This window comes from Heliangelus exortis, chromosome 27 (assembly GCF_036169615.1).
Source record: "Heliangelus exortis chromosome 27, bHelExo1.hap1, whole genome shotgun sequence".
Classification (NCBI taxonomy): domain Eukaryota; kingdom Metazoa; phylum Chordata; class Aves; order Apodiformes; family Trochilidae; genus Heliangelus; species Heliangelus exortis.
The window spans coordinates 3331310-3356072 of record NC_092448.1 but is presented as its reverse complement, the minus strand read 5'-3'; the positions used below and the strand labels follow the sequence as shown (position 1 = coordinate 3356072).

At 63.8% G+C, this 24763-nt stretch overlaps 3 protein-coding genes across 10 annotated transcripts; 2 read left to right on the top strand and 1 right to left on the bottom strand.

Moving 5' to 3' along the window:
- The first annotated feature begins 248 nt into the window (after nt 1-248).
- ATP8B2 (ATPase phospholipid transporting 8B2) lies at nt 249-12897 on the top strand. 7 transcript variants are annotated; one of them, XM_071727348.1, is made up of 28 exons: nt 309-471; nt 1719-1777; nt 2528-2641; nt 2815-2913; nt 3431-3492; nt 3623-3695; nt 4019-4089; nt 4254-4333; nt 4689-4847; nt 4934-5022; nt 5100-5296; nt 5641-5676; nt 5970-6178; nt 6750-6793; nt 6865-7030; nt 7111-7299; nt 8163-8278; nt 8407-8571; nt 8652-8763; nt 8895-9000; nt 10010-10154; nt 10242-10425; nt 10582-10805; nt 11094-11177; nt 11283-11528; nt 11646-11784; nt 11866-11996; nt 12083-12897. In XM_071727348.1, exons 1-28 carry the CDS (start codon nt 441-443, stop codon nt 12368-12370), a joined length of 3618 nt encoding a protein of 1205 aa, XP_071583449.1. In that variant the 5' UTR covers nt 309-440; the 3' UTR covers nt 12371-12897. The 7 variants fall into 7 exon arrangements, with proteins under 7 accessions (XP_071583447.1, XP_071583449.1, XP_071583443.1 ...); XM_071727346.1 differs by lacking the exon at nt 5641-5676 and having other exon boundaries at nt 249-471; XM_071727342.1 differs by lacking the exons at nt 309-471; nt 5641-5676 and adding an exon at nt 557-694 and having other exon boundaries at nt 8407-8553.
- A 736-nt stretch (nt 12898-13633) lies between these two features.
- On the top strand, nt 13634-17140 carry IL6R (interleukin 6 receptor). The gene is made up of 10 exons (XM_071727350.1): nt 13634-13791; nt 14634-14882; nt 14963-15086; nt 15223-15407; nt 15499-15659; nt 15744-15888; nt 15970-16013; nt 16136-16214; nt 16302-16410; nt 16485-17140. The coding sequence occupies exons 1-10, from the start codon at nt 13698-13700 to the stop codon at nt 16678-16680; spliced, it is 1386 nt and encodes a 461-aa protein (XP_071583451.1). The 5' UTR covers nt 13634-13697; the 3' UTR covers nt 16681-17140.
- A 584-nt stretch (nt 17141-17724) lies between these two features.
- On the bottom strand, nt 17725-22193 carry SHE (Src homology 2 domain containing E). 2 transcript variants are annotated; one of them, XM_071727351.1, is made up of 6 exons: nt 21186-22193; nt 20465-20591; nt 19249-19557; nt 18793-18937; nt 18558-18677; nt 17725-18146 (listed from the first exon to the last, which is right to left on the bottom strand). In XM_071727351.1, the coding sequence occupies exons 1-6, from the start codon at nt 21579-21581 to the stop codon at nt 17960-17962; spliced, it is 1284 nt and encodes a 427-aa protein (XP_071583452.1). In that variant the 5' UTR covers nt 21582-22193; the 3' UTR covers nt 17725-17959. The 2 variants fall into 2 exon arrangements, with proteins under 2 accessions (XP_071583452.1, XP_071583454.1); XM_071727353.1 differs by lacking the exon at nt 18558-18677 and having other exon boundaries at nt 17902-18146; nt 21186-21730.
- Between the last annotated feature and the right edge of the window lie 2570 nt (nt 22194-24763).

Below are 24763 nucleotides of genomic sequence, written 5' to 3'. Positions count from 1 at the left end.
ACCGAGGATGCCCCGGGGACAGCTCCCGACCCCCGAGGCTGCCCCCTGGTCCCGGGATCCACCGAAGCTGCCCCGGGGACAACCCCCCGACCACCGAGGCTGCCCCGGGATAACCCCTCCGCACCTCCGCGACCATCGAGGCTGCTGGGAGTGACCCCCCCTCACCCTCCCGACCCTCGGGGCAGCCCCCCTGTTCCCGGGATCCACCGAGGCTGCCCCCGGTACCCCCGGGGTCCCTCCCTTCCCCGTCTCCCGGTACCCCCGGGGGTAGCTCTGGGTCTCTCCCCTCCGCCGCCGCCCCCCGCCCCATCACTTCCGCCGCCGATCGGCAGCGCCGCGGCCATGGGGCGTTGAGACGGCGGCAGCGGCCCCGGCCCCGGCAGCGGCCCCGGCCCCGGTCCGGGCCGCCCCGCTCCCCATGGGTTTCGGGGCTTGGGGCCATGGAGCGGTGCGCGGCTCGGAGGGCCCCAGGTGAGCGGCTCGGGGTCCCGGTAGGCCCGGGTAGGCCCCGCTGGGCCCCGGGGCGGCCGTTGCCGCGGCAACGCGGCGGGGCGGGGCGGGAGGGCCCGGCCCGGGACACCGGGCAGAGCGGGATGGGATGGAGCCGCCGGGGAGGTCCGAGGCCCCGCAGCCATGACGGTGCCTCGGGAGATGCCCGAGAAGTGGCCGAGGGTCCCAGATCCCGGGCGGGCGGGTGGGTGCGGGGCGGGCGGGCGGGAGCGGGGGGCACCGGGGGATGCGGAGAAAGAAGTCGGGGGTGGGGGGGGCAGGATCTGAGGGTGTTTGGGGGTGCAGATCTTCAGGACTGGGGATCCGAGAGGGCAGAGAAGCAAGGAGGGGGGGGCAGGATCTGGGGGTGCAGGATTTCAGGATGCGGGATTTGGGGATGCGGGATTTGGGGGTGAAGGATTTGGGGTGCAGGATTTGGGGGTCTCGGGGGTGCAGGATCTGAGGATGGAGGATTTGGAGGTGCAGGATTTGGGGTCTCGGGGGTGCAGGATCTGAGGATGCAGGATTTGGAGGTGCAGGATCTGAGGATGCAGGATTTGGGGGTGCAGGATTTGGGGATGCAGGATTTGGAGGTCTTGGGGGTGCAGGATCTGAGGATGCAGGATTTGGGGGTGCAGGATTTGGGGATGCAGGATTTGGGGGGTTTAGGATCTGGGGGTCTTGGGGGTGCAGGATCTGAGGATGCAGGATTTGGAGGTGCAGGATTTAGGGATGCAGGATTTGGGGGGTTTAGGATCTGGGGGTCTTGGGGGTGCAGGATTTGGGGATGCAGGATTTGGGGATGTAGGATCTGAGGTTGCAGGATTTGAGGATGCAGGATTTGGGGGTGCAGCATTTGGGGGTCTCAGGGGTGCAGGATCTGGGGGTGCAGGATTTGGGGATGTAGGATCTGGGGTTGCAGGATTGGAGGATGCAGGATTTGGGGGTGTGGCATTTGGAGATGCAGGATCTGGGGGTGCAGGATTTGGGAGTCTCGGGGGTGCAGGGGTGGAGGTCCTGGCTTGGGGGGGGGGGGGAAAGCACAGGTGGGGGTTCCCCTCTTCGCCCGGAGGTTTGGGGCTCCCGGGTTGGGTTTTTTTTGGGGGGGCGAGCAGGGCTGGCAGGTGCAGGGTGCAAGGGGGAGGTCTGGGGGTACAGAGGGAAGGTGTGGGGGTGCAGGGGGGGTCTTTGGGGTGCAGGGGGTGAGCTGCTGGGGGGCTGTGTTGCAGAGGAGGAGAGGAGGGTGCGAGCCAACGCGCGGGAGTACAACGAGAAGTTCCAGTACGCGGTGAGTGGGGTGGCCAAGCCCCATCTTTTGAGGAGGGGGTCATCCCCCCAACTCGGGGAAGGTGTTTGTTTTTTTTTTTTTGGGGGGGTGGGGGGGTGTTGGCATCACCCTCTGGGTCGGTGGAGGAGGAGGGGGGGGTGGGGGGCTGGCTAAAAATAGCTGTTTGTCCCTGAGAAAATTGTGCTGACGAGTCGGGAACGTCAACGGAGCTCTGGGGCTGGGGCCAGGGGGGGCTGTTTGGAGGGAATGATTCCCTGGAAGGGGATGCAGCCCCCCCACATCCTCTCCTAGGGCCTGAATCTCCCTCCCCCCAACTTTTCCTGCGCCCCTTCTTGGTCCCCTGATGTGGTTCTGTGTCTGGTTAATTAACGAGCTTCCGGAGCAGCTGGGGGAAGGGCACTGCTCACCTTGGCTTCCCCCCCCCCCCCCTCATCCCAATGCTCCAGGTTATTTCTGGATGCTTCAGACTTGGGCTGGCTGCAGGGGGTGGATTTTGGGGAGGGGGGAGGCTGGGTGCTGCCACCCAGATGCTGCAGCTGGAGGAGGTTTTTCCCTGGAATTGGTTTCTCCAGGAAGCTGCCACAGCCCTTGGGACAGGGACAGGAACTGGGGGGGGGGGGGGGATGTCCAAGTTGTCATCCCCAGCTCCCAAATTAGGGACACGCTGAGCTGCATCCCCAGAGTGATGCTGAGGGGGTAGCAGGGCTTTGGTGGGTGGTGAACCCCTCTTCTCACCCTCTCCATCCCCAGAACAACTGCATCAAGACCTCCAAGTACAACATCCTCACCTTCCTGCCTGTCAACCTCTTCGAGCAGTTCCAGGAAGTGGCCAACACCTATTTCCTCTTCCTCCTCATCCTGCAGGTGAGTGCTGGGGTGACTGAGGAAGCAGATGAGACACCCCCCCCCCCCGACTCTCCTTCCCTGGCTGGGCAGCTGGGGGGGTGCCCAGGGCCTTGGGGAGTGGTGGGTTTGGCACCTCTGAACAAGGGTAACGTGGACCTGCTCCCCTGTAACTCCTGCTCCCTGTCCCCCAGCTCATCCCCCAGATCTCTTCCCTCTCCTGGTTCACCACCATCGTGCCTTTGGTTCTTGTCTTAACCATCACAGCTGTCAAAGATGCCACCGACGACTATGTGAGTGGGTCCCTGCATGTCCCCCTGCCCAGACTGCCTGCTGCCTGCCTCTGGGGACCTGGGGGCTGTGACCTTAGGGTGACTTTGTGGTGTTTGCAGGGGGGGGATGCAGGACCCCAGCCCTGGAAGGGCTGAGGAGAGACCTTCTGGCTCTCTGCAACCCCCTGAGAGAAGGTTGGAGAGAGGTGGGGTCGGGCTCTGCTCCCAAGGAACAAGGGATGGGACAAAAGAGATGCCAGGGGAGGTTTAGGTTGGAGCTGGGGAACAATTTCTCCCTGGAAAGGGTTCTCAGGGTTCTCTCCCAGAGGTGGAGTCCCCATCATCCCTGGAAGGGTTTCCAAGCCCTGGAGATGTGGTGCTGAGGGACGTGGGGCAGTGGTGGCTTTGGCAGTGCTGGGGCCACAGTTGGACTTGGTCATCTGCAAGGTCTTTTCCAACCAAAAAAAAAAAAGGTTGGAAAGAAAGGGTTCTGTGATTTTCTGAGTCTCAGCTGTCTCCCTTCCCCTCTGCCCCCCAGTTCCGCCATAAAAGCGACAACCAAGTGAACAACCGACAGTCTCAGGTGCTGATTGGTGGAGTGTGAGTGTCATGGGGACAGGGCAGCTGGGAGGGGGTCCTGGGGGGGTCCTGGGGGGCAGGGGGCAGAGCAGGGTGGGGCAGGGAAATGCTTTTTGCTCCCATCTCACTCCCTTCTGCTGCCCCTCTGCAGGCTCCGGCAGGAGCAGTGGATGAACGTCCGGGTTGGAGACATCATCAAGTTGGAGAACAACCAGTTTGTGGCGGTGAGTCTGGCCCTGGGACCAGTACAGTGCCAGCTGGGACAGGGCTGCACGGGGAGGAAGGTGGTGCTGACCCCCCCAGCTCTGCTTTTGTGCTCCTCTGTCACCTCCCGGGGTGGAAACATCACGGATTTTCCAGCCTGGGAATTCTATTTGAGCTCTTGGGGGTTCGGTTGATGTGGGGGCTTCAACCAAGTGTGTTGGTTCAACCAAAATTGCCCTGCTAAGGACATAAAATTCCAGAGTTGGCTCCTGGTGTTGAAGGGTCAGGAGCTCTGGAGAAGGGCCAGGAAGGTCCATGCAACCCTTCCCATCTCTCCTGACAGGCTGACCTCCTCCTCCTCTCCAGCAGTGAGCCCCATGGCTTGTGCTACATCGAGACAGCAGAGCTGGACGGGTGAGTGCTCACCTTGGCCACCCCCATCCCAGGGTGGGTGCTGGGGTTGGCCTGGGTGCCAGGGCCTTGGGTGCTGGGCTTGGCAAGAGAGGGAAGTGGGAAATGGGCTGTGGGCAGGGGCTGCTGGGGACCTGAAACCTGGCACGGTGCCCCCTCACCTGCAGGGAGACCAACATGAAGGTGCGACAGGCCATCCCTGTCACCTCAGAGCTGGGTGACATCAGCAAGCTGGCTCTGTTTGATGGTGAGTCTCCACCAGCACCTCCTGGGTTCCCTCCTCCATCACCCGGCGTGGGGCAGAAGGTGGAATCACAGAATAATCCAGGTTGGAAGGGACCTCGCAAGGTCATCCAGTCCAACCCCCCCCTTGCAGTGAGGTGGCTCAGATCAGGTTGCTCAGAGCCTCCTCAAGCCTCAGCTTGAATATCTCCAGGGATGAGGCCTCAACCACCCCCCTGGACAACCTGTGCCATTTTTCCACCACCCTCATGGGTATCTCTCCCCCTGTTTGGGTGTCTGGGAGCTCTCAGTGGAACTGGGGATGGGAGCTGGGAGCACCGGGGTGCTGAAGTCATCTTACAACCAAGATATTCCCCTAGGGGAGGTGATCTGTGAACCCCCCAACAACAAGCTGGACAAGTTTGGTGGGACCTTGTACTGGAAGGAGAATAAATACCCCCTGAGCAACCAGAACATGCTGCTGAGGGGCTGCGTCCTGCGCAACACCGAGTGGTGCTTCGGCCTCGTTGTCTTTGCAGGTGGGCTCAGGGTGGGGGTGGGGGGGCTGCAGCCACCCCAGGGTGCTGGGGAGGGAGGTTCTGCTGACTCCCTGCCCCCTCCCCAGGTCCTGACACGAAGCTGATGCAGAACAGTGGCAGGACCAAGTTCAAGAGGACGAGCATCGATCGGTTGATGAACACGCTGGTGCTCTGGGTAGGCAAAAAGCAGATCCTGGAGATTCCCACCTCTGTCCTTCTTGAGGTTTCTGATGTCCCCCATCCTATCCCCAGATCTTCGGGTTCCTGGTGTGCATGGGGGTGATTCTGGCCATTGGCAATGCCATCTGGGAGCACGAGGTGGGAGTCTGCTTCCAGATCTACCTGCCCTGGGACGAGGGGGTGCACAGTGCCTTCTTCTCCGGCTTCCTCTCCTTCTGGTCCTACATCATCATCCTCAACACTGTGGTGCCCATCTCTCTCTACGTGAGGTAAGGCAGGGGCCAAGGGGCTGGGTTGGGAGGGGGGTGCAAGGGAATTCTGGGTGTCCTCTGGGGAGGGGAGCCGGGGATGGAGACCCGTGGGCAGAGCTGTGTGCGTGGGGTGGGTGTGGGCTGCTCTCCTGGCGACGGGCCACGTCTGCCCTTGGGGATACCCCATGACCTGAGACCCCACAGGTCCCTCGGGGCCCCCCCTGGCTGTGTCTGTCTGGCTGCTTGTCTCTCCCTGCCCTGGCTGCATGCTGGTTATTTTGCTCTGCCCTCCTGCAGCTCCCAGGCTCCTGCACTGTCCCCTTCTCTCTCTCTTTTAATTTCTCTCTCTTTTCGTTCCCCAGCATGGGTTCTGTCACCCTTAGCCCCGAGGTAAGAACGTGTCACCCCCACCCCTCCCACTAGCTCATGGCTGTCTGCCCCGGGGGGCCGGGGAGGGGGTTTGGGGTGCAGAGATGTGTGAGATGCTCGGGGAGCCCCCCTCGGTGCCCCCTCAGTGCCAGACCCCGTGGCCTCAGCCCCGGACAGGAGCGGGGAAAAGGCGCGGGAGCCGGCGAGCAGCGTAGGGGCCGGGGATGCCAGGGTGTCCCCAGCACTCAGGGGTCTGGGCTGGGCTTCTGTCCCTGGTTCAGCAGAGCAGAGTGGTGACACTCAGCTGTCCCCTTGCCCACAGCGTGGAGGTGATCCGTTTGGGGCACAGCTACTTCATCAACTGGGACAAGAAGATGTACTGTGCCAAGCGCCGGACGCCCGCCGAAGCCCGGACCACCACCCTCAACGAGGAGCTGGGGCAGGTGGAGTACATCTTCTCTGACAAGACTGGCACCCTCACCCAGAACATCATGGTCTTCAGCAAGTGCTCTGTCAACGGGCACAGCTATGGTGAGCGTGGGGCACCAGGGCCGGGCTGGGTCTCTTCGTGGGGTGTGGGTGCACCGGCTCCCATTTTGCGGGTGTTGAGGCACATGGGAGATGTGGGGGCTCAGCCCCGTAGCCCCTCTGGGGGTGGGTGCTGGTGGGGCAGCAGCTTTAGGTCCTTGTCCTGGGTGAGAGAGTTGGGGGTGTTCAGCCTGGAGGAGAGGAGGCTGCAATGGGGAGACCTCAGAGCACCTTCCAGTGCCTGAAGGGGCTCCAGGAAAGCTGGGGAGGGACTTGGGACAAGGGCCTGGAGGGATGGGATGAGGGGTAATGGCTTTGAACTGGAAGAGGGGAGATGGAGAGGAGAAACCGGGTGAGAAATTTTTTGGGGTGAGGGTGCTGAGCCCCAGGTTGCCCCCAGAAGCTGTGGCTGCCCCATCCCTGGAACTGTTGAAGGTTGGATGGGGTTTGGAGCACCCTGGGCTGGGGGGAGGTGTCCCTGTGCATGGCAGGGGGTGGCACTGGATGAGCTTTAAGGTCTGTTTCACCCCAATCCAATCTGGGATTCATTCTTTGATTAACTCTCTGTTCACAGGTGACATGCAGGATGTGCTGGGTCACAAGATGGAGCTGGGAGAGGTGAGGATGCCACCAGTGCCTGGCCAGTGCCACATGCCACAGGGGGGTGACCTCATCTCTGTCCCTGCCAGAGACCAGAGCCTGTTGACTTCTCCTTCAACCCACTGGCGGATCCAGGGTTCCAGTTCTGGGACCCCAGCCTGCTGGAAGCTGTCAAACTGGGAGACCCCCACGTGCACGAATTCTTCCGCCTCCTCTCGCTCTGCCACACCGTCATGTCCGAGGAGAAGAGTGAAGGTGGGTGCAGGGAGGGCCAGGACCTTCTCCCCACCGGGTTTGGGGTTCAGAGCTGGCTCTGACACCTGCAATGTCACCAGGGGAGCTGTATTACAAGGCTCAGTCCCCCGATGAGGGAGCGCTGGTCACGGCCGCCAGAAATTTCGGCTTCGTCTTCCGGTCCCGCACGCCCAAAACCATCACGGTGCAGGAGCTGGGTCAGGCCATCACCTACCAGCTCCTGGCCATCCTGGACTTCAACAACATCCGCAAACGGATGTCTGTCATCGGTGAGGGCCTGGGCAATGCAGAGGCTGGAGGGGCTGCAGTGGGGTTAGGGGGGTGGTGGTGGGGCTGGGGGCTTTATATGGTGGGGCTGGGGTTAGCCCTATGCTGTGGCTGTGAAGGTGGTGGTGGTGATGGTGGTAGGGCTGGGGTTGGCCCCATGCTGTGACTGAAGGTGGTGGTGGTGGGGCTGGGGGCTCAATATGGTGGAGCTGGGGTTGACCCCGTGCCCCATGGCTGTGAAGGTGGTGGTGGTGGTGGGGCTGGGGTTGGCCCTGTGGTGTGGCTGTGAAGGTGTTGGTGGTGGTGGTGAGGCTGGGGGCTCAATATGGTGGGGTTGGGGTTGACCCTGTGCCCCATGGCTGTGAAGGTGGTGGTGGTGGTGGGGCTGGGGGCTCAATATGGTGGAGCTGGGGTTGACCCTGTGCCCCATGGCTGTGAAGGTGGTGGTGGTGGTGGTGATGGGCTTGGCCCTGTGGTGTGGCTGTGATGGTGGCGGTGTTGGTGGTGGGGCTGGGGTTGGCCCTGTGGTGTGGCTGTGACGGTGGTGGTGGTGGTGTTGGTGTTGGTGGTGGGGTTGGCCCCATGCTGTGGCTGTGAAGGTGGTGGTGGTGGGGCTGGGGTTGGCCCTGTGGCGTGGCTGTGAAAGTGTTGTTGTTGTTGTTGGTGGTGGGGCTGGGGTTGGCCCCATGCTGTGGCTCTGAAGGTGGTGGTGGTGGTGATGGGGTTGGCCCCGTGCTGTGGCTGTGAAGGTGTTGGTGGTGGGGTTGGCCCCGTGCTGTGGCTGTGAAGGTGTTGGTGGTGGTGATGGTGGTGGTGGTAGGAGGTGTCCCCTGGAGCCAGGCAGTTTGTCCTCTGCTCCCCACAGTCCGCAGCCCCCAGGGCAAGATCCGACTGTACTGCAAAGGTGCTGACACCATCCTGCTGGAGCGCCTGCACCCCCTCAACCAGGACCTGACCAACATCACCACCGACCACCTCAACGTGAGCGGGGCTTTGCGGGCAGAGCTGGGAAGGGAAAATGGTGGGGAAAGGGGGGTTGTGCCCTGTCCTGGGAGGCAGTCGGGGTCTGAGGTCGCCATGGGGGGGTCTGCCCACGAACCCCCTTGCAGGAGTACGCTGGTGAGGGGCTGAGGACACTGGTGCTGGCCTACAAAGACCTGGAGGAGTGTTACTACCAGGAGTGGGCTGAGAGGCTACAACGAGCCAGTGGTGCCCCCGAGGCCCGTGAGGATCGGCTGGCTCGGCTCTACGACGAGGTGGAGCACGACATGATGGTACATGGTCTGGGAGGAGGGGGGTAAAAAAGAGGCAGGGGTTATCTCCTGGTGACCTGAGCCCTCTTTGGGTGCCCTAGCTGCTGGGAGCCACAGCCATCGAGGACAAACTGCAGCAGGGGGTCCCCGAAACCATCGCCATCCTGACGCTGGCCAACATCAAGATCTGGGTGCTGACGGGGGACAAACAAGGTGAGGTAATTTTTTTTTTTTGGGGGGGGGGAGCCTGGAGATAAGGACATTCCTGGGCTGAATCTGGGAGGTGGTGGGACAGGTGTTTCCCCCTGAGTTGGGGAACTCAATCCCTGCTTTCCCCTCCTCAGAAACGGCCGTGAACATCGGCTACTCCTGCAAGATGCTGACGGATGACATGACGGAGGTGTTTGTGGTGACGGGCCACACCGTGCTGGAGGTGCGAGAGGAGCTCAGGTGAGGGGCACGAGGGACACCTGGGGACACAATGCGTGTGGTGGGGATGCTGAGCACAGATACTCGAGCACAGATCCTCTGAGGAGAGGCTGGGGGAGCTGGGGGTGTTGAGGCTGGAGAAGAGGAGGCTCAGGGGAGACCTCATCACTCTCTCCAACTCCCTGAAAGGAGGTTGGAGCCAGGGGGGGCTTGGGCTCTTTTCCCAGGCAACTCTCAGCAAGACAAGAGGGCACAAGAGGTCTCAAGTTGTGCCAGGGGAGGTTTAGGTTGGACATTAGAAAGAATTTCTTTATGGAGAGGGTGATCAGGCATTGGAATGGGCTGCCCAGGGAAGGGGTGGATTCTCCATCCCTGGAGGATTTTAAGAAGAGGCTGAATGTGGCAGTCAGTGCCATGGGAACCATGTGGGGAGTGAATCCAGGGCTGGAATTGCTGATCCCAGAGCTCCTTTGCAACCCAAATGGTTCTGGGATTCTGTGAGAGGACAGGGGAAATGGGTTAAAATTTGGAGAGGGGAGATAGAGGTTGGAGATGGGGAAGAAATTCTTGAATTTGAGGGTGGGGAGAACCTTGAACAGGTTGAGAGAGTTGGGGCTGTTGAGGCTGGAGAAGAGGAGGCTCAGGGGAGACCTCATCACTCTCTACAACTCCCTGAAAGGAGGTTGGAGCCAGGGGGGGGTTGGGCTCTTTTCCCAGGCAACTCTCAGCAAGACAAGAGGGCACAAGAGGTCTCAAGTTGTGCCAGGGGAGGTTTAGGTTGGACATTAGAAAGAATTTCTTTCTGGAGAGGGTGATCAGCCATTGGAATGGGCTGCCCAGGGAAGGGGTGGATTCTCCATCCCTGGAGATATTTCCAAAGAGCCTGGATGTGGCACTCAGTGCCATGGGCTGGGAACCACGGGGGGAGTGGAGCAAGGGTTGGACTTGATGAGCTCTGAGGTCCCTTCCAACCCAGCCCATTCTATGATTCTGTGATTTCGGGTCCTCTGACCCCAACCTTTCTCCTCAGGAAAGCCCGGGAGAAGATGATGGATGGGTCACGCTCCATGGGCAACGGCTTCTCCTTCCAGGAGAAACTCTCCTCCTCCAAGCTCACCTCCGTGCTGGAAGCCATCGCTGGTGAATACGCCCTGGTCATCAACGGGCACAGCCTGGTAGGGACCTGGGAGTTCTGGGCTGGAGAGGACACCCTGCCCAGCTGTGGGGCCGTTTCCCCCACTGTCCCCCGGCTCTCCTCGCAGGCCCACGCCCTGGAGGCTGACATGGAGGTGGAGTTCCTGGAGACAGCGTGTGCCTGCAAGGCTGTCATCTGCTGCCGTGTCACACCCTTGCAGAAAGCCCAGGTGGTGGAGCTGGTGAAAAAGTACAAGAAAGCTGTCACCCTGGCCATCGGGGACGGGGCCAACGATGTCAGCATGATCAAGAGTGAGTCCTGGGAGTGACAGGTCCCCTCTTGCAGCCTCTGTCCTCGCTCCTCTGTGGCCTGGGAGAGCACGGTCCCACCGGGAGGAGGACCCCACCCCTGGTCCCTCGTGGTGCTGGCAGAGCCCTCTTCAGTCCGTGTGTCTCTTCCCTCCACAGCTGCCCACATTGGGGTGGGCATCAGCGGGCAGGAGGGCATCCAGGCAGTGCTGGCCTCCGACTACTCCTTTTCCCAGTTCAAGTTCCTGCAGCGCTTGCTCCTGGTGCACGGGCGCTGGTCCTACCTACGCATGTGCAAGTTCCTCTGCTACTTCTTCTACAAGAACTTTGCCTTCACCATGGTCCACTTCTGGTTTGGCTTCTTCTGTGGCTTCTCGGCACAGGTGAGTCACTCCTGACGGGCGCTGGTGTTGGGGACATTTTGCCTGCAGGACCCCCCCCCTTCTCAGGAGCACACCTGAGAAGGGTGCTCCCGGGTCCCCCGGGCTCCCTGGGGGGTCTGGGGTCCCTGTGGAGTGTGGTGGCTCCGTGTGGTCAGGGCTGCAGCACCCACACCATTCGGGGTGAGCACCCAGAGGGTGCTGGTGGCAGCTCTCCTGTCCTGGGGGGCTGCCTGGGGCATGGAGTGGGGGGGTCTCCCCACTCCCCCCCCTGAGAGCTCCATTCCACAGACGGTGTATGATCAGTATTTCATCACGCTCTACAACATTGTCTACACCTCCCTGCCTGTGCTGGCCATGGGTGTCTTTGACCAGGTATGGTGGGTGGTGGGGAGGGGTGTCTGGCTACCCCAGTCCCAGTGAAGGGGCTGCTCCTACCTGGAGCTGGACGGAGGTGCCCAGAGTGTCCCTTGTCCCCAGGATGTCCCGGAGCAGCGGAGCATGGAGTACCCCAAGCTCTATGAGCCCGGGCAGCTCAATCTTCTCTTCAACAAGAGGGAGTTCTTCATCTGCATTGCTCAGGGCATCTACACCTCTGTCCTCATGTTCTTCATCCCCTACGGTGTCTTCGCTGATGCCACCCGTGACGATGGTGCCCAGCTGGCTGACTACCAGTCCTTTGCTGTCACTGTTGCCACCTCCCTCGTGATTGTTGTCAGCGTGCAGGTAGGGACACAGCTGCTCAGCCCCAGCACCAAGGTTGGTGAAAGTTTGGGTCCCTGCAGCCACGCTCGGAGCATCTCGGCTGCCCCTAAGCCCTTGTGGGCTTCCTCTCTCCCCCAGATCGGGCTGGACACTGGCTTCTGGACAGCCATCAACCACTTCTTCATCTGGGGCAGCCTGGCCGCCTACTTCGCCATCCTCTTCACCATGCACAGTGATGGCCTCTTCCAGATGTTCCCCAACCAGTTTCGCTTTGTGGGTGAGTCCCGGGGGGTGCTCAGCAGTGTCCCCCACTCCCCCAAGGTGCTGCCCTGGCTGGACTCGTGTTTCCCCCCCCCAGGTAATGCACAGAACACACTGGCCCAGCCCACGGTCTGGCTGACCATCACCCTCACCACCGTGGTCTGCATCATGCCCGTCGTGGCCTTTCGCTTCCTCAAGCTGGACCTAAAACCAGAACTTTCTGACACAGTAAGGACATGTGGCTGTGGAAAAAAAGGGAGAGGGGCTCCCATCCCCCGGGGGCGGGTGGCTCTGACCCTGTCCCCTGTCCCCAGGTGCGCTACACTCAGCTGGTAAGGAAGAAGCAGAAGACTCAGCACCGGTGCATGCGGCGCGTGGGGCGCGTGGGCTCGCACCGCTCCGGCTACGCCTTCTCCCACCAGGAGGGTTTTGGGGAGCTGATCATGTCGGGCAAGAACATGAGGCTCAGCTCCCTGGCACTTTCCAGCTTTGCCCCTCGGCCCAGCACCAGCTGGATCGAGACCCTCCGCAAGAAGAAGGGCAGCGAGGGCAGCGCCGCCAGCAGCCCCAGCGCCGTGCCTGACAAAACCCTCAAGGTGTGAGGCTGGGATGAGGGGGTGGGGGGGCTGCAGCCCCTCCCGTGCAGCCGAGGGACCCCCCCCTTCTTTTGCTGTGGCCTCAGGAGGATATGGGGGAGCCGAGCCCCTCCTGGGTGGGGGTCCCACGGAGGGAGCAGCGGCCGCGTGAGGCCCGGGTGCTGAGGTTTGGAGGAGGCTGGACTGTGGTGTTGTAAGAAAAAAAAAAAAAACACCAAACCAAACCAAAATACTCATCCCCAGGATGGGCAGAGGGCCGGGTGGCCAGGATATTGTCCCCAGCAGCCCCTTGGGCTGCTCCTCAGTCAGTATTCACCTCGCCGAAGCAAATCCCCCATCCCACGCGAATGTATCATGCCAGAGCCACCGCTGGGGGCAAGGTGGAGGGGGGTTTGGGACAGCACCCTGCCCCTTTTCCTGCCCCTCACCCACGTGTCTTCTTTTTTTTATATATAAAAAAAAAAAAAAAACCAAAAAAACGAAAAAAAAAAAAACCAAACCAAACCAAGCAAACAAAACCGCACACACACACAAAAGAAAAAAAAAAAAAAAAAAAAAAAGGAAGGAAAAAAAAAAAACCAACCCTCCGAGTTTACAGAGTGAGTTGTTTCGAGGGAACGCGGGGGCGTAAGGGATGTCACACACATCCCCACCCCCCCGGGAAAAGGAGGGTACCGGGTGGGAACGAGGAAGCGATCCCGGCCCCCCCGGGGCTTGCACAACCCTCACCCTCCGCTTCCTCCTCCTCCTCACCCATCCTCGCCACGGGGGGGGGGGGGCACGGGGCCATCACCCTCCCCCCCCCAAGCATGGGGGGTGGTCCCGGGATCGGTTTTGATACCAAAGAGGAAACTGTTCAGGACAGGCTTTGTCTTGAGCCGGAGTTTATTTTTGAAGGCGTTTAAGGGTTATTTCTATTTTTTGGAGGTATTTAGGAGTTATTTTGTGTCGGGGGGAGGGAGGGGGCGATGCCCGGGTGTGGGGGGGGGTGGGGGGGCGGTGTGTGTGTGCGTGTCTAATTTATTACGCGTTTCTATATTGTGGAATTGTATCATTTGATGGGTCCATAGACACCAAATCAGCCAAACGCAGCTTTTTTTTATATATCTATCTATCTATAAAAAACAATATTCCCAGCAGCTTCTGCCGTGTCCTGTGTTCGGGGGGAGGAGGCGGTGACAGGTCCCGACCCCCCCCACATGGCCCCGCCCCCCCGGGCGCACGTGCTGCCGCCCCTGGACCGCCCCCCCCCCCCCCCCCCCCCCCTTCCCGTTCCCCCCCCGTCCCGGTTTCACAACCCCGGGCACCGGCAGCGCTGCGGGCCGCCCCGCCGATGTTTTCCTGCCCGGGGCCGCTGCTCCCCGCCGCCTTCCTCCTCCTCCTCTTCTTCGCCACCGCCTTTCGCCTTCCCCGTTGCGGCCCCACCGGTAGGTTCGACCGGGACCGGGGGGACGGGACCGGGGAGGGCATGGGGGATGGTTTTAGGGGAGGGGGGAAAGGGACACGGAGACCCCAGGGACACGGGCTGCCCCAGGGGGCGGAGGAGCCTGTTGGGGATCTGGGGGGTCCCGGGGGAGATCCCGGGAGATCCCGGGCAAGGGGGGTGGGAGACCGGGACACGGCGGGCAGGGAAGGGAATGGGGCGTGGGTGGTGGGTGCTGCTGGGGGGGTGGTGGGTGCTGCTGGGTGCTGCTGGGTGCTGCTGGGTGCTGCTGGGTGCTGGGCGCGTTCCCGGCAGCAGGAGTCGACGGGAACGGACAGCTCGGCCCTGGCTGGTGACCTTTGCATCTGCCCCGGGCCGCCTTCCTGGCCCCAGCCCAGTCCTGGCCTGGTGCCGCCTGCAGCCCGGCCGCTTAACCCCACCGGCACCGGGCACCGGACCCCCGAGACCTCCCCAGAATTTTCCCGCACCCCCTGGAACTCTCCCGCAGCCCAATTCCCATCTCCCTCCTCCTACCCCCTCTGCCCGGCCCCACCGCCAGACCCTTCCAGGACGGGGCTGTGGTGGCTGTCCCGGGAACACTTCGTGTGCTGGGGGGGGGTGTCCATATGCTGCAGAGGGGGGGGGTCCGTATTTTGGAGGTGTCCGTGTGGGGGGGGGCTCAGCAGGTTATGGCTCAGACACTGCTCTGCAGATATTGCCACCCAGCTGCCCTTTGGGGAGCAGATTGTGTCTGCGTGTGTGTGTGGGGGGGACACTTTCCTCCTCTGGGGACATCCCCAGGGTCTTATCTCTTATTGCCTGACCTCCCCCCCCCCCCGCCAACAGAGCTCTCACCAGACGTGGTGCTGGGACGCCCGGGAGCCAACATCACACTGACCTGCAGGGACAAGGGACCACCCAACGTCACCGTGTCCTGGCGGGTGGAGGAGCGGGGGGCAGCAGTGGGGGGGGCCCGGCAGCTGGCAGCGGGGGGCAACACTCTGCTCCTCCAGGGGCTGCGCTATGAGGACTCGGGGCGCTACAGCTGCTCCCTGGGGGGCCGCCCCCTGCGCTCCCTCCGGCTGCAGGTGGAAGGTGGGTGGGGAGGGGGTTTCCTTCCCAGAGTCTCCCAGTCCCTCCTTCCCCGTTCTCCCCAGCCTTTCCCTGCCTTGCAGAGCCCCCCGAGACTCCCCGGGTCTCCTGCTACCGCCGGAGCCTCGACAAAGACCTCGTCTGCGAGTGGCCGCTGCGGGCGAAGCCGTCCCCGGGCACACGGGCGACGCTCTGGGTGAAGCGGAGGTGAGCGTGGTCCTGGCACCCGGGGGCCACGGGGGGACCTTGCTGTCCCTTCCCAACACCCTTTTCCCCAACCCCGGTGGGGAGGCTGCCCCGTTCCTGCTCTATTCCAGAGCCCTCCCGAGCCGTGTCCCCGCAGGTTCGTGGCCGAGGACCCCGCGGAGCAGCGGTGCCGCTATTTCTCCAAGGCCCAAAAATTCGTTTGCCGGGTGAAGCTGCCACCTGGCACTGAGGACACCAAACCCCTCCTGGTGGCCACCTGCGTCCGCAACGCCGCCGGGGGCTCTGCCGGCGATGACAAAATCATCACCCTCAGCAGCGTCCGTGAGTGCTGCTCCCATTTGTGCTGGGGAGAGGGGAGTGGGGGGTTGTCCGGGGTTGGCCGAGTGGACCCTGAGCCCCCTTTTCCTGGCAGTGAAGCCCGACCCCCCCCTCAACGTGACGGTGGAGCCGCTGGAGAAGGCGCCGCAGCGGCTGCGGGTCAACTGGTCCTACCCCCCCTCCTGGGACCCCCGTTTCTACTGGCTCCGTTTCCAGGTCCGCTACCGCCCCGAGCCCACCCAGACCTTCACGGAGGTGAGGCCCCCCCCCCCTTCCCCAGCTGTCCCCCATCCCCTGGTCAAGCTGTCCCCGACCCCGTGCTGTCCCCGTCACCTCCAGGTGGACCAGGTGACGACGACGTGGCTGGACATCCGTGACGCGTGGCGGGGGACACGGCACGTGGTGCAGGTGCGGGCACAGGAGGAGTTTGGCCATGGCACGTGGAGCGAGTGGAGCCGGGAGGTGGTGGGCACCCCCTGGACAGGTAGGAGGGGGATACATGGCCCTGGGGCTGGGGGCTCAGCCTGGAATTCCCCAGCATCACCCCCCACCCCTCACCTCGCAGACCCCCGGGACTTCACCTCTGAAATGGGACCCTTCAGCTCCCAGGTAGGGCACGGCCTCAGCCCCCCCCTTCCCCTGTTGGGTCTTGTGTCCCCATGTAGGACAAGGGGACACTGGGGGAGGGGGGGCTGCCCCGTTCCATTGTGCCCTCCTGGTTTCCCACACAGTTCCCTGTGGATGATGGCACCTACGGGATCACCCTGCCCCCTGAGCTCTTCAGGGAAGACACTGCTGATGACCTCGGTGGTGAGGAGGGGTCCCTGGGTGGGCAGCGGGGTGGGTTGGGACCCTCATCCAGGTCCCTCATCCTCCCACCCCCCCTCTCTGATGCAGAGACCGTGGTGGAAGCCACCAGCAGCCCCGTGATGTCCCCCTACGCCTTCCTGGTGGCCGGGGGGAGCCTCCTCCTGGGCATCGCCCTCTGCATCGCCATTGTGGTGAGGTGAGTGCTGGGGGGGGGGAAAAGAGTGGGGGGGCTTTTCCAGCCCCCCCTGACCTGGGTCCCCTCTCCCACAGGTACAGACAGACGTGGAGAACGGGTGGGCAGCGAGGGGCCAAGGCAGAGGGTGAGGGGCAGCAGCACGGGTTGGTGCCCCTGGGCCACCCCAGCCCCCCCCCCCCCAGTGACACCCCCCTGCTCTCCCCCCCCGGCCCCCCAACCCTCAGGGCTCTCCATGTCACCAACTTGGACTATTTCTTCTCGGGGCAGTAGCCTGAAGGTGGGGGGCAGGTGCCTGCGGGTCGGGTGCTGGTGAGAAGGGGGGGTCCCCAGGGTTGGGATGTGGCCCTGGGAGCAGCCCCCCCTTCTTCTCCCCTCACTAAAAAGCCCCTCCCAGGACCCGCGGGTGGGAGCAGCCTCTGAGAAGAGGGGCTCAGCAGCTCCCCCAACCAGGGGGGGCCCAGAGATGGGTACTGGGGAGGGGGGGGAGGGGCTGTGGCCAAACTGGGGGGGATGGGGGGATGCGCCGGAGCGTGGGAGCGGAGCAGGGCTCTGCCCACGGGGATGGGTTTGGGGGTCCCGTGGGGAAGAGCCTTGGGGGAGGGTGTGTGCTGACTGGATCAGCTCTCTGCCCTGCCCCTCACCCCCCCCCCCCAGGGGCTTATTCTTAGAGCACACGCTGAGGAACCATGGGGAAAGATGTTTCCAAAATAAAGGCCTTAGATTTGTACTGGAGTGGCTGCTTTTTTGGGGGGGATGGGTGGCAAGGCATTGCTGCAGCCCCCCCATCTTCACCTGCAGCCCCCCTCCCCCCCTCACCTGGCAGTGACTTCAGAGGGGTGGTGGGGTGAGGCTGTGCACCCTCAGGTGAGAACGTGCACCCCCAGACCATGCACCCTGTGGCCCCTAATCCTCCCAGGCCATGCCCCCCCCCCCCCAATTCCATCAGCCCACCCCACCCCACAGGGTTGTGCAACACCCCAGGGAGCTGCAGCTGCACCCAGGCAGGAAACCACAGGGCAAGGGCAGGGGGTGCCCAGGCCCCCCCTGGGGACACCGCGGTCACCCCCCTGAGCTGGCCCCGCTCTATAAAAAGCTTGGCAGGATGCAGATGTACTGGGGGGGGGGAAATTGTCCCCCCAAAACGGGAATGGCTGCTGTGGGCATGAGGCTGAGTCACCCCACAGAGGTGTCCCTGGGGGGCGAGGGGCCCTATCCTGGAGATAACTTCAACCCTACCCCCCCATCCCTGTCACAGCCCCCACCCCTGCCCCATTGCAGCCCCCCCCCCCCTCCTTCTAGGACCCCCCCACCTCCTCTCAGCCAACAAATTTATTTCACTCCTTCCTTACAGGTCCCAGCCCCGCAGCGGGTGGGCTCCGGTACACGGGGGGCAGGGGCTGCCCTGCCGGAGTCCAGCGGCGGGCAGGAGCCGGGGGTCCCTGGGGGGGGGGGTGTCTTTTGCCAGACCCATCCCCCAGCAGGCGGCTCTGGGGCAGGGTCGGGGGGTCGTGGCCCAGTCTGGGGGGGTTTGGGGGGGCATTAGCCAGTGCTAATGCAGCTTGCAGTGGACGGGGTGCAGCAGGGCCATGTGCTCGGCCCCCTTGAAGGGCAACTTCTCGGTGGAGTAGTAGTGGACGACCTCAGGGATGCTGGAGAAGACACCACTGGCCTGGCTGAGCGTGTACTTGTTGTCCTTGGTTTGGGCCACGATGATGTGAACGCAGCCCTGGCTGGTCCTGGGTGGGTGACAGGCGTCAACGGTGCCACCACCCCCCCTCCCCACACCCCCCCTCCCCGGTGCCCTCCCGTCCCCGCCGCCACATCCACCCCTGTTTGTTCCCCTCCCCTCCGATTGTTTTGGCTCCAGGGGCTCCGCTTCCTCAGGAAGGAAACACCACCAGCACTCCCGACAATGCACCAGGGAGGGGGACACACTGCTCCCCCCCTTCCCTCCCCCAGCCCCAAGACACCTGGGGGTCCCCCCCCACGGGTGGGCGCCATCGCCCAGCACCCGGGTGCTGCCACTCTCTCAGTGCTGCCGCACCCCCCAGGGTGAGGACCCCCCCCACAAGGCTTCGGACGCCCGCCCACACCCCCCCCCGAAGGGTTGGGGTCCCCCAGGCCGTGGTGGGTGCCCACCCACTCACTTGAGGGCGATGGAGTATTTGCCGCTGCCGCTCTCGCTGGTGCGCACCAGGTACCCGGCTTCCCGGCACGCCTGCAGCCTGCTCTCTGCCTCTGCACGGGTGATGGCCCCGTGGTACCAGCTGCAGGGGGGGTGGGACACGCACACCTTGAGCATGGTAAAGCCCCAGACCCCCCCCACCTTCCTTCTGTCCCCCCCCCTCCCCCCGATTCCCACCGCGCGTGGCCTCAACTCACGGCTGCTTCTCCAGCGCCAGGGCAGGGTCCACCCGCTCCCCCTCGCAGAGCTCCGAGGGCTTCAGCATCTTGGGGGTCCAACTCTTCTGGCGCAGGTGCTGCCGTGGTGCCTCCTCCTTGGGACGCTCTGAGCCCTCAAACTGGACTGGGGGAAGGGGAGGGAAATGAGATGTGAGCCCCCAAAGTCTCCCCGTGTACCGTCACCATCTCCATCCTCTGTCCTGAGCTCCAGTCCCACCCGTGTCCTTATCTCCAATCTTTGCCCCCCGTGTCTCCATCCCTGTCCCCAGTCCCAGCTTTATCCCCAGCCCCATCTGTGACTCCTTGGCCCTGTCTCCATCCATGTCCTCATCCCCATCCGTGTCCTCGGTCCCATGGCCCCGTCTTCATCCGTGTCCCAAAAACTCACGGCCCCAGCCCCGTGTCTCCATCCCCATCCCTGTCCCTGTCCCCTACCTGACAGTGCTTTGACAATCTGCTCCTTCTTCCACTCCCAGGGCTGCTCATACTCTCCTGCTGGCCTCTCGTCGTTCTCGGGCAAGCGCCCATCCCCAGCCCTCGCCCTGCGCTCTGGGGGTCCCCCGGTCACCCCCTCCCCGGGCTCGTAGGGGGTGTCGTAGAGCTGTGGCCCCTTCCCCACCACTTCCTTGCCCCCCGGCCTCTTGGCTGGCTCCGCTTTGCTGCCCCCTTCCCCAGACTCTCCAGGACCATCCAGCAGCAGGATGGCTTTCACCAGGGGGTCCTTGGAGCCCCGACGGCGGATTTCTGTGGGGAAGAAGGGTGGTGGGTCAGGGAGGGGACTGGGGAGGGCTGCGTGTCCCCTGGGACCCCCCCACACACTCCCTCTCAACTCCTGCCCTTGGGGAGGGCTGTAACCCCCAGGGACCCCACGCTGGGTATGCCCCGTTGGGAACTCGGAGGAGCCGGCTTGGGAGGAGCCGGGGCAGGAAGGGGCCCATCCCCGTGGCGCCTGGTCTGCTGGCGCGGCCCCGACGGCGCCGTGGGCACCGAAACGCAACGGTGGGACCAGCTGGGCTGTGGGGCAGCAGGATGCTACACCCTGCGCTGAGGTTTGGCCCCACGGGAGGCTCACCCGGGGGGAGGGGGGAGGGAAAGGGGGCGGCTCACACCCACTCCCCCACCCACACCCGACCCCCTGCTTCACCCCACGGCGCCAGGCTCCACCAAACAGCCCGGGCTGCCCCGCATGGAAAAAACCATCAGCAGCAAATCTTTTATTTCCAGCTTCCGGCCGAGTCAGTTCCTGTTGTTCTGGCCAGCTGGGCGTCCGCCGCGGGGTCTTTGCTCGAAGGGGCACAGCTGCAGGAACCCCTCGGGGGAGCTCTACACCCCCACCCCCCCAAAACACACCCCCCTGGGGACAGCTGGGTGGCACCCGGGGCTTTGCGGCGGCCCTGTGACAGAGGGGTTGGCACGGCGAGGGGTGGTGGCAGTGGGCGAGGGGCTGGCGGGCAGGGGGGCAGCGTCCGGCCCCGCGCCCGCTCCTTATCTGGCCCCACGCAGCCGCAGGAAATCGCTTTCCTGTTCCCGGAGCCTCCCGGGCCAGGCGGCTCCGAGGGGCAGCGAGTGCTGCCGGCTGGGAAGCGGTGCCAATCCACCTCCCCCTCCCTGTCCGAACCTCAGGCTGGCCCAGTCCCGGTCCGCTGGGTACCTGTGATCATCTGCTGCGCATCGTAGGGTTCCATGTAGCCGTCGTTCTCCCCCAGGCGCTCGGCCTCCCGCTGCCCTTTGGTGCGTTTGGCGTCGTAGGGGTCAGCGTAGTCCTCCAGGATGATGACCTGAGACGGGGGGGGGGGAAAAAAAATAAAAATGGGAACCCCCGGGTTTGGGGAGGAAAGATGTGCAGGGGTCCCCGGAGATGGCAGATGGAGCCATGCTACCAGTCTGCTCCCGGTGGCACCTTTGAGGAGGGGGCAGCATCTATCCCTGTATCTATCCCTGTACACCTCAGGACTCCTGGGGGGCATGGGGACCCTTTTGGGTGACACCAACCCCCCACTCCCCCCCCCCCCCAACTGGCTCCCAGCCACCCCGGGGCCCTGTGTGTGTGTGTGTGGTGGGTGAAAGTCCATCCACATCCCACGGGCAATGCTGCACATCAGGCTTTGTCTGATCGGGAGGGGTAGGGTGAGATCCAGGGGAGGAAAGGGGGGTGTGTGGGGGGGGGCAAGAAACACTCCCCCACCCCCATCTCTCAGCAGATGAAGTCAGGATGAAAGGAGCTTTGATGGGGATCTGCAGGCAGCAGAGCCGGGCACGATGAAAGGCTGGGGTTAGCGGGGCTAATGAGCTGGAGCCTGAAGCCATTAAATCCCGCAGTGCCACGCGCTCCCCGCAAGCCCCCCCACCCCCCCAACCCCCCCTCCTCTTACCGTCTCTGCCTTGAGGGTCTTCCCCTTGTCCTCCTCGGGGGCGGCTGGGCTGGCAGGAGGGGGGCTGGGGTAGCCTTTCCCGTTCTTCTCGTGAGCTTCCACCTTGATGAGGCGGTTGATGTAAGTGCCGCAGGTTTTAGGGGGTCCCTCCGGGGTCCCCGATTCCACTCTCGAATTCTTCCGCATCTTCCCGGTGGCGGCCTGGAGCAGACCCTGCAGGTTGTCCCTCGACAACCTCCCACCCCCATCCTTGCCACCCCCAGGCCCGGGCCGGCACCCCCCCAACTCAGCAGCTGAATTCTTGCGGCTTTTGCCCAGGTTGCTGCTGCCCGGCCGGGCCCGCTCCGAAACCGTCTTCAAGTTGGAGGGGAACTCCTTGAACCACTTGGCCGCCATGGGGCTGGGGACGGGCAAGGTGCCGCGGTCCCCCCCGGGGCTCCTTTCACCCCCCCCGGGGCTCCTTCACCCCCCCCCCCCGGCCACGCCACCGGCTCAGCGCCGGTTCAGCCGGGGGGCACAGGGCAGCCCGGCTCCCCCCAGCCCCGGGAGCGGGACCCTCGGTAGCCAGGGGCCAGTCCGGGAGGGGGGTGGGGGTGAGCAGGGGGGCCGGGGGGCTCCAGGCGTCCTTCGCCCCCGCGGGGACGTCTGGGGAGGTCCCCAGGCGTGACGGCTCCCACGTCCTGGGCAGGGAACGGTGTCTCCCGGGGGTTCCTGGCCCCGGGGGAGGGTCCCGGGACTGGGGGGAGGCGAGGTGTCTGCTCCAGCGATGGGAAGAGTTGGGGAAGTGCCGTCTGGGGTCCGACCGGGGCAGCCCCGGGGAGGCTCCGAGGGTCCTCTGCTCCCCCCCAGGGGTAAAGTTCGGGGGGATCTCTCCGTGCTCCGGGGTCGGGCAGCCGGGGGGTCCCGTCGCGGGTCCTCGGCGGGGCCGGTGTCCGGGAGTCGGCGGGGCTGCAGGGAGGGTCAGGCCGGCCCGGGGGGCCCCATGCGGCGGCGGCGGGACGGGACGGGACGGGACAGGACGGGGCCGGAGCCGGAGGGGCCGGAGGGGCGGCGGGGCCGGCGCTCCCCGCCCAGATCCGGAGAGGGCGGCCCCGGGGGACGGCGAGGCACCGGCCGGGCGGGCGGCCACCGGGCCCGGCAGCCTCGTGGGGGCTCGGGGACCCCCGACTCCTCCTATCCCGGGCACTGCCGGGCGGTTCCGTCCGATCCCTGGGCTGGAGTCTTCGTCCGGCGGCTGCCGAGGGATGGGTGGGCCCCGAGAGTGGTGGGGCGGGAGGGGGGGTCTCGTCCCGATGAAGCTGGGAGACCCCGGGAATGTGCGTGGGGGATTGGCTCTGCACATGGACCCTCCACGCGGGTTTTGTGTGTGGACCCCACGCAGGGATCCCCCCGTGCCCAGAGGTCGTTCGTGCTCCCATGGCCGTCGGGGCACGGCCCGGTACCGGTACCAGCGCGGTTCAAACTGCTCCGGTGCAGCCCTGCTGGTGCCGAGACCTCGCATGGAAAACCAGAAGGAGAAGAGAGATTTGGCTTCCTCCAGGGCTGGCAGCGGTGCCGGGGGGGTCCTTCCCGACCCCAGCGACACCAAAAGGGGGATGGGGAGGGGGGTTTTGTGGGTGAAGCCTCCCCCCCACCCCCAGCACTGCCATGTCCTGCCCCAAACCAGGGAATGTCCCCAAGGAGCAGCCTTGCTGCTGGGTGAGGGGGACGGAGGGAACAGACCTCAGCTCCCCCGGAGCAGCAGCTCCCCAGAACCGTGTCCCCCACCCTGTCCGGTACCGGGGCAGCCTCGAGCAGCAGCCCGGGGGTCACCGGCAGCGCCGTAGGAAGTGCCATTTCCTCACCGGGCAGGATGGGCCTCAGGATCCCAGGGCTGGGCTGGGATCTCCACGGGAATCAGCTTCACCTTCAGAGGAGGAGGAGGAGGAGGAGAACTCCGTGCCCCTGCCACTGAACTCCGGTGCTGGATCGGTTCCTTTCCTTACCAGATGGAAACCACAACTTCATCTTTCCAGGGGAGGGGATCCGGGGTCCAACAGGACCACGGTTCTGGTGGTACCATGGTGCCAACAGGACCACAGTGCCAGCAGGACCATGGTTCTGGCAGTACCATGGTGCCAAAAGGACCACAGTGCCAAGGAGACCACAGTGCCAACAGAACCACAGTGCCAACAGGACCACGGTGCCAATAGGACCACGGTTCTGGTGGTACCATGGTGCCAACAGAACCACAGTGCCAGTGGGACCACGGTTCTGGTGGTACCATGGTGCCAACAGAACCACAGTGCCAGCGGGACCACGGTTCTGGCAGTACCATGGTGCCAACAGAACCACAGTGCCAACAGGACCACAGTGCCAACAGGACCACAGTTCTGGTGGTACCACGGTGCCAAGGGGACCACAGTGCCAAGGGAACCACGGTGCCAGCAGGACCACGGTTCTGGCAGTACCATGGTGCCAACAGAACCACAGTGCCAGCAGGACCACGGTTCTGGCGGTACCACATTGTCAACAGGCCCACAGTGCCAACGGGACCATTCGGTGCCTCCGTGCCGCATTCCCGGCTCGTTGCCATCCCCGCATCCCTCTGGGAATTCTCTGCGTCTCCCTCCTCTCCCAACTCCCGCAGGCTGTGGGATGGGAGCGGGAGAGATGGCACCAAGGAAACCAAACCCAAAGGTGGTGCTGAGTGGGATGGAGTCCACTGGGTGGGAGCAGCCGGAACCGGCACCGCCTGCCAGACACCGGCTCGTGATGGTCCTGAGCACCCACTGGGTGCTGGTCCTGAGCACCCACTGGGATGGGTGCCACAAAGGCACCAGGATTTGGGGGTGTGTCTGTGCCACCCTTGGCGTGCCCGAACCCAACCCCATCACCGGGGGCAGTGGGCACAGCCCCCTCCCCACCTCAGCAAAGAGAAGGCTCCAGGGGGGGTTTCTTGGGGCTTTTTAATGCTCAAAGGGGCATCAAGAATGATGGGGACAAAAAAAAACCCAAACCCTTGTGGTGATAGGACAGGGGGTGTTGGGTGTGAAGGGCAGAGGGAGAGTCTGAGGGGGTAGCAGGAAGAAATTTTTTTAATGCTGAGGGTGGTGAGACCCTGGCCCAGGTTGCCCAGAGAGTTGGGGGAGAGGCAGAGTCCCTGGGAACATTCCGGGGCAGGTGGGATAGGGCTTGGGGGTTGGACTGACTTAGAAAGCTCCCTTCCAACCCAAAACCCATGAAACAGCACCACAACTTTCTAAACCTTCCTTGGAAAGGGCTCAGCCCCCTCCCCAGGCAGCTCCTTGGTGCTGGGGGAGAGGAGCAGAACCTGGGTGCCTCCAGCCCCCCAACACCAGGCTCAGAATCCTAGAATCCTAGAATTGGCTGGGTTGGAAGGGACCTCAGAGCTCATCAAGTCCAACCCTTGCTCCACTCCCCCCGTGGTTCCCAGCCCATGGCACTGAGTGCCACATCCAGGCTCTTTTGAAATATCTCCAGGGATGGAGAATCCACCCCTTCCCTGGGCAGCCCATTCCAATGGCTGAGCACCCTCTCCAGAAAGAAATTCTTTCTCATGTCCAACCTAAACCTCC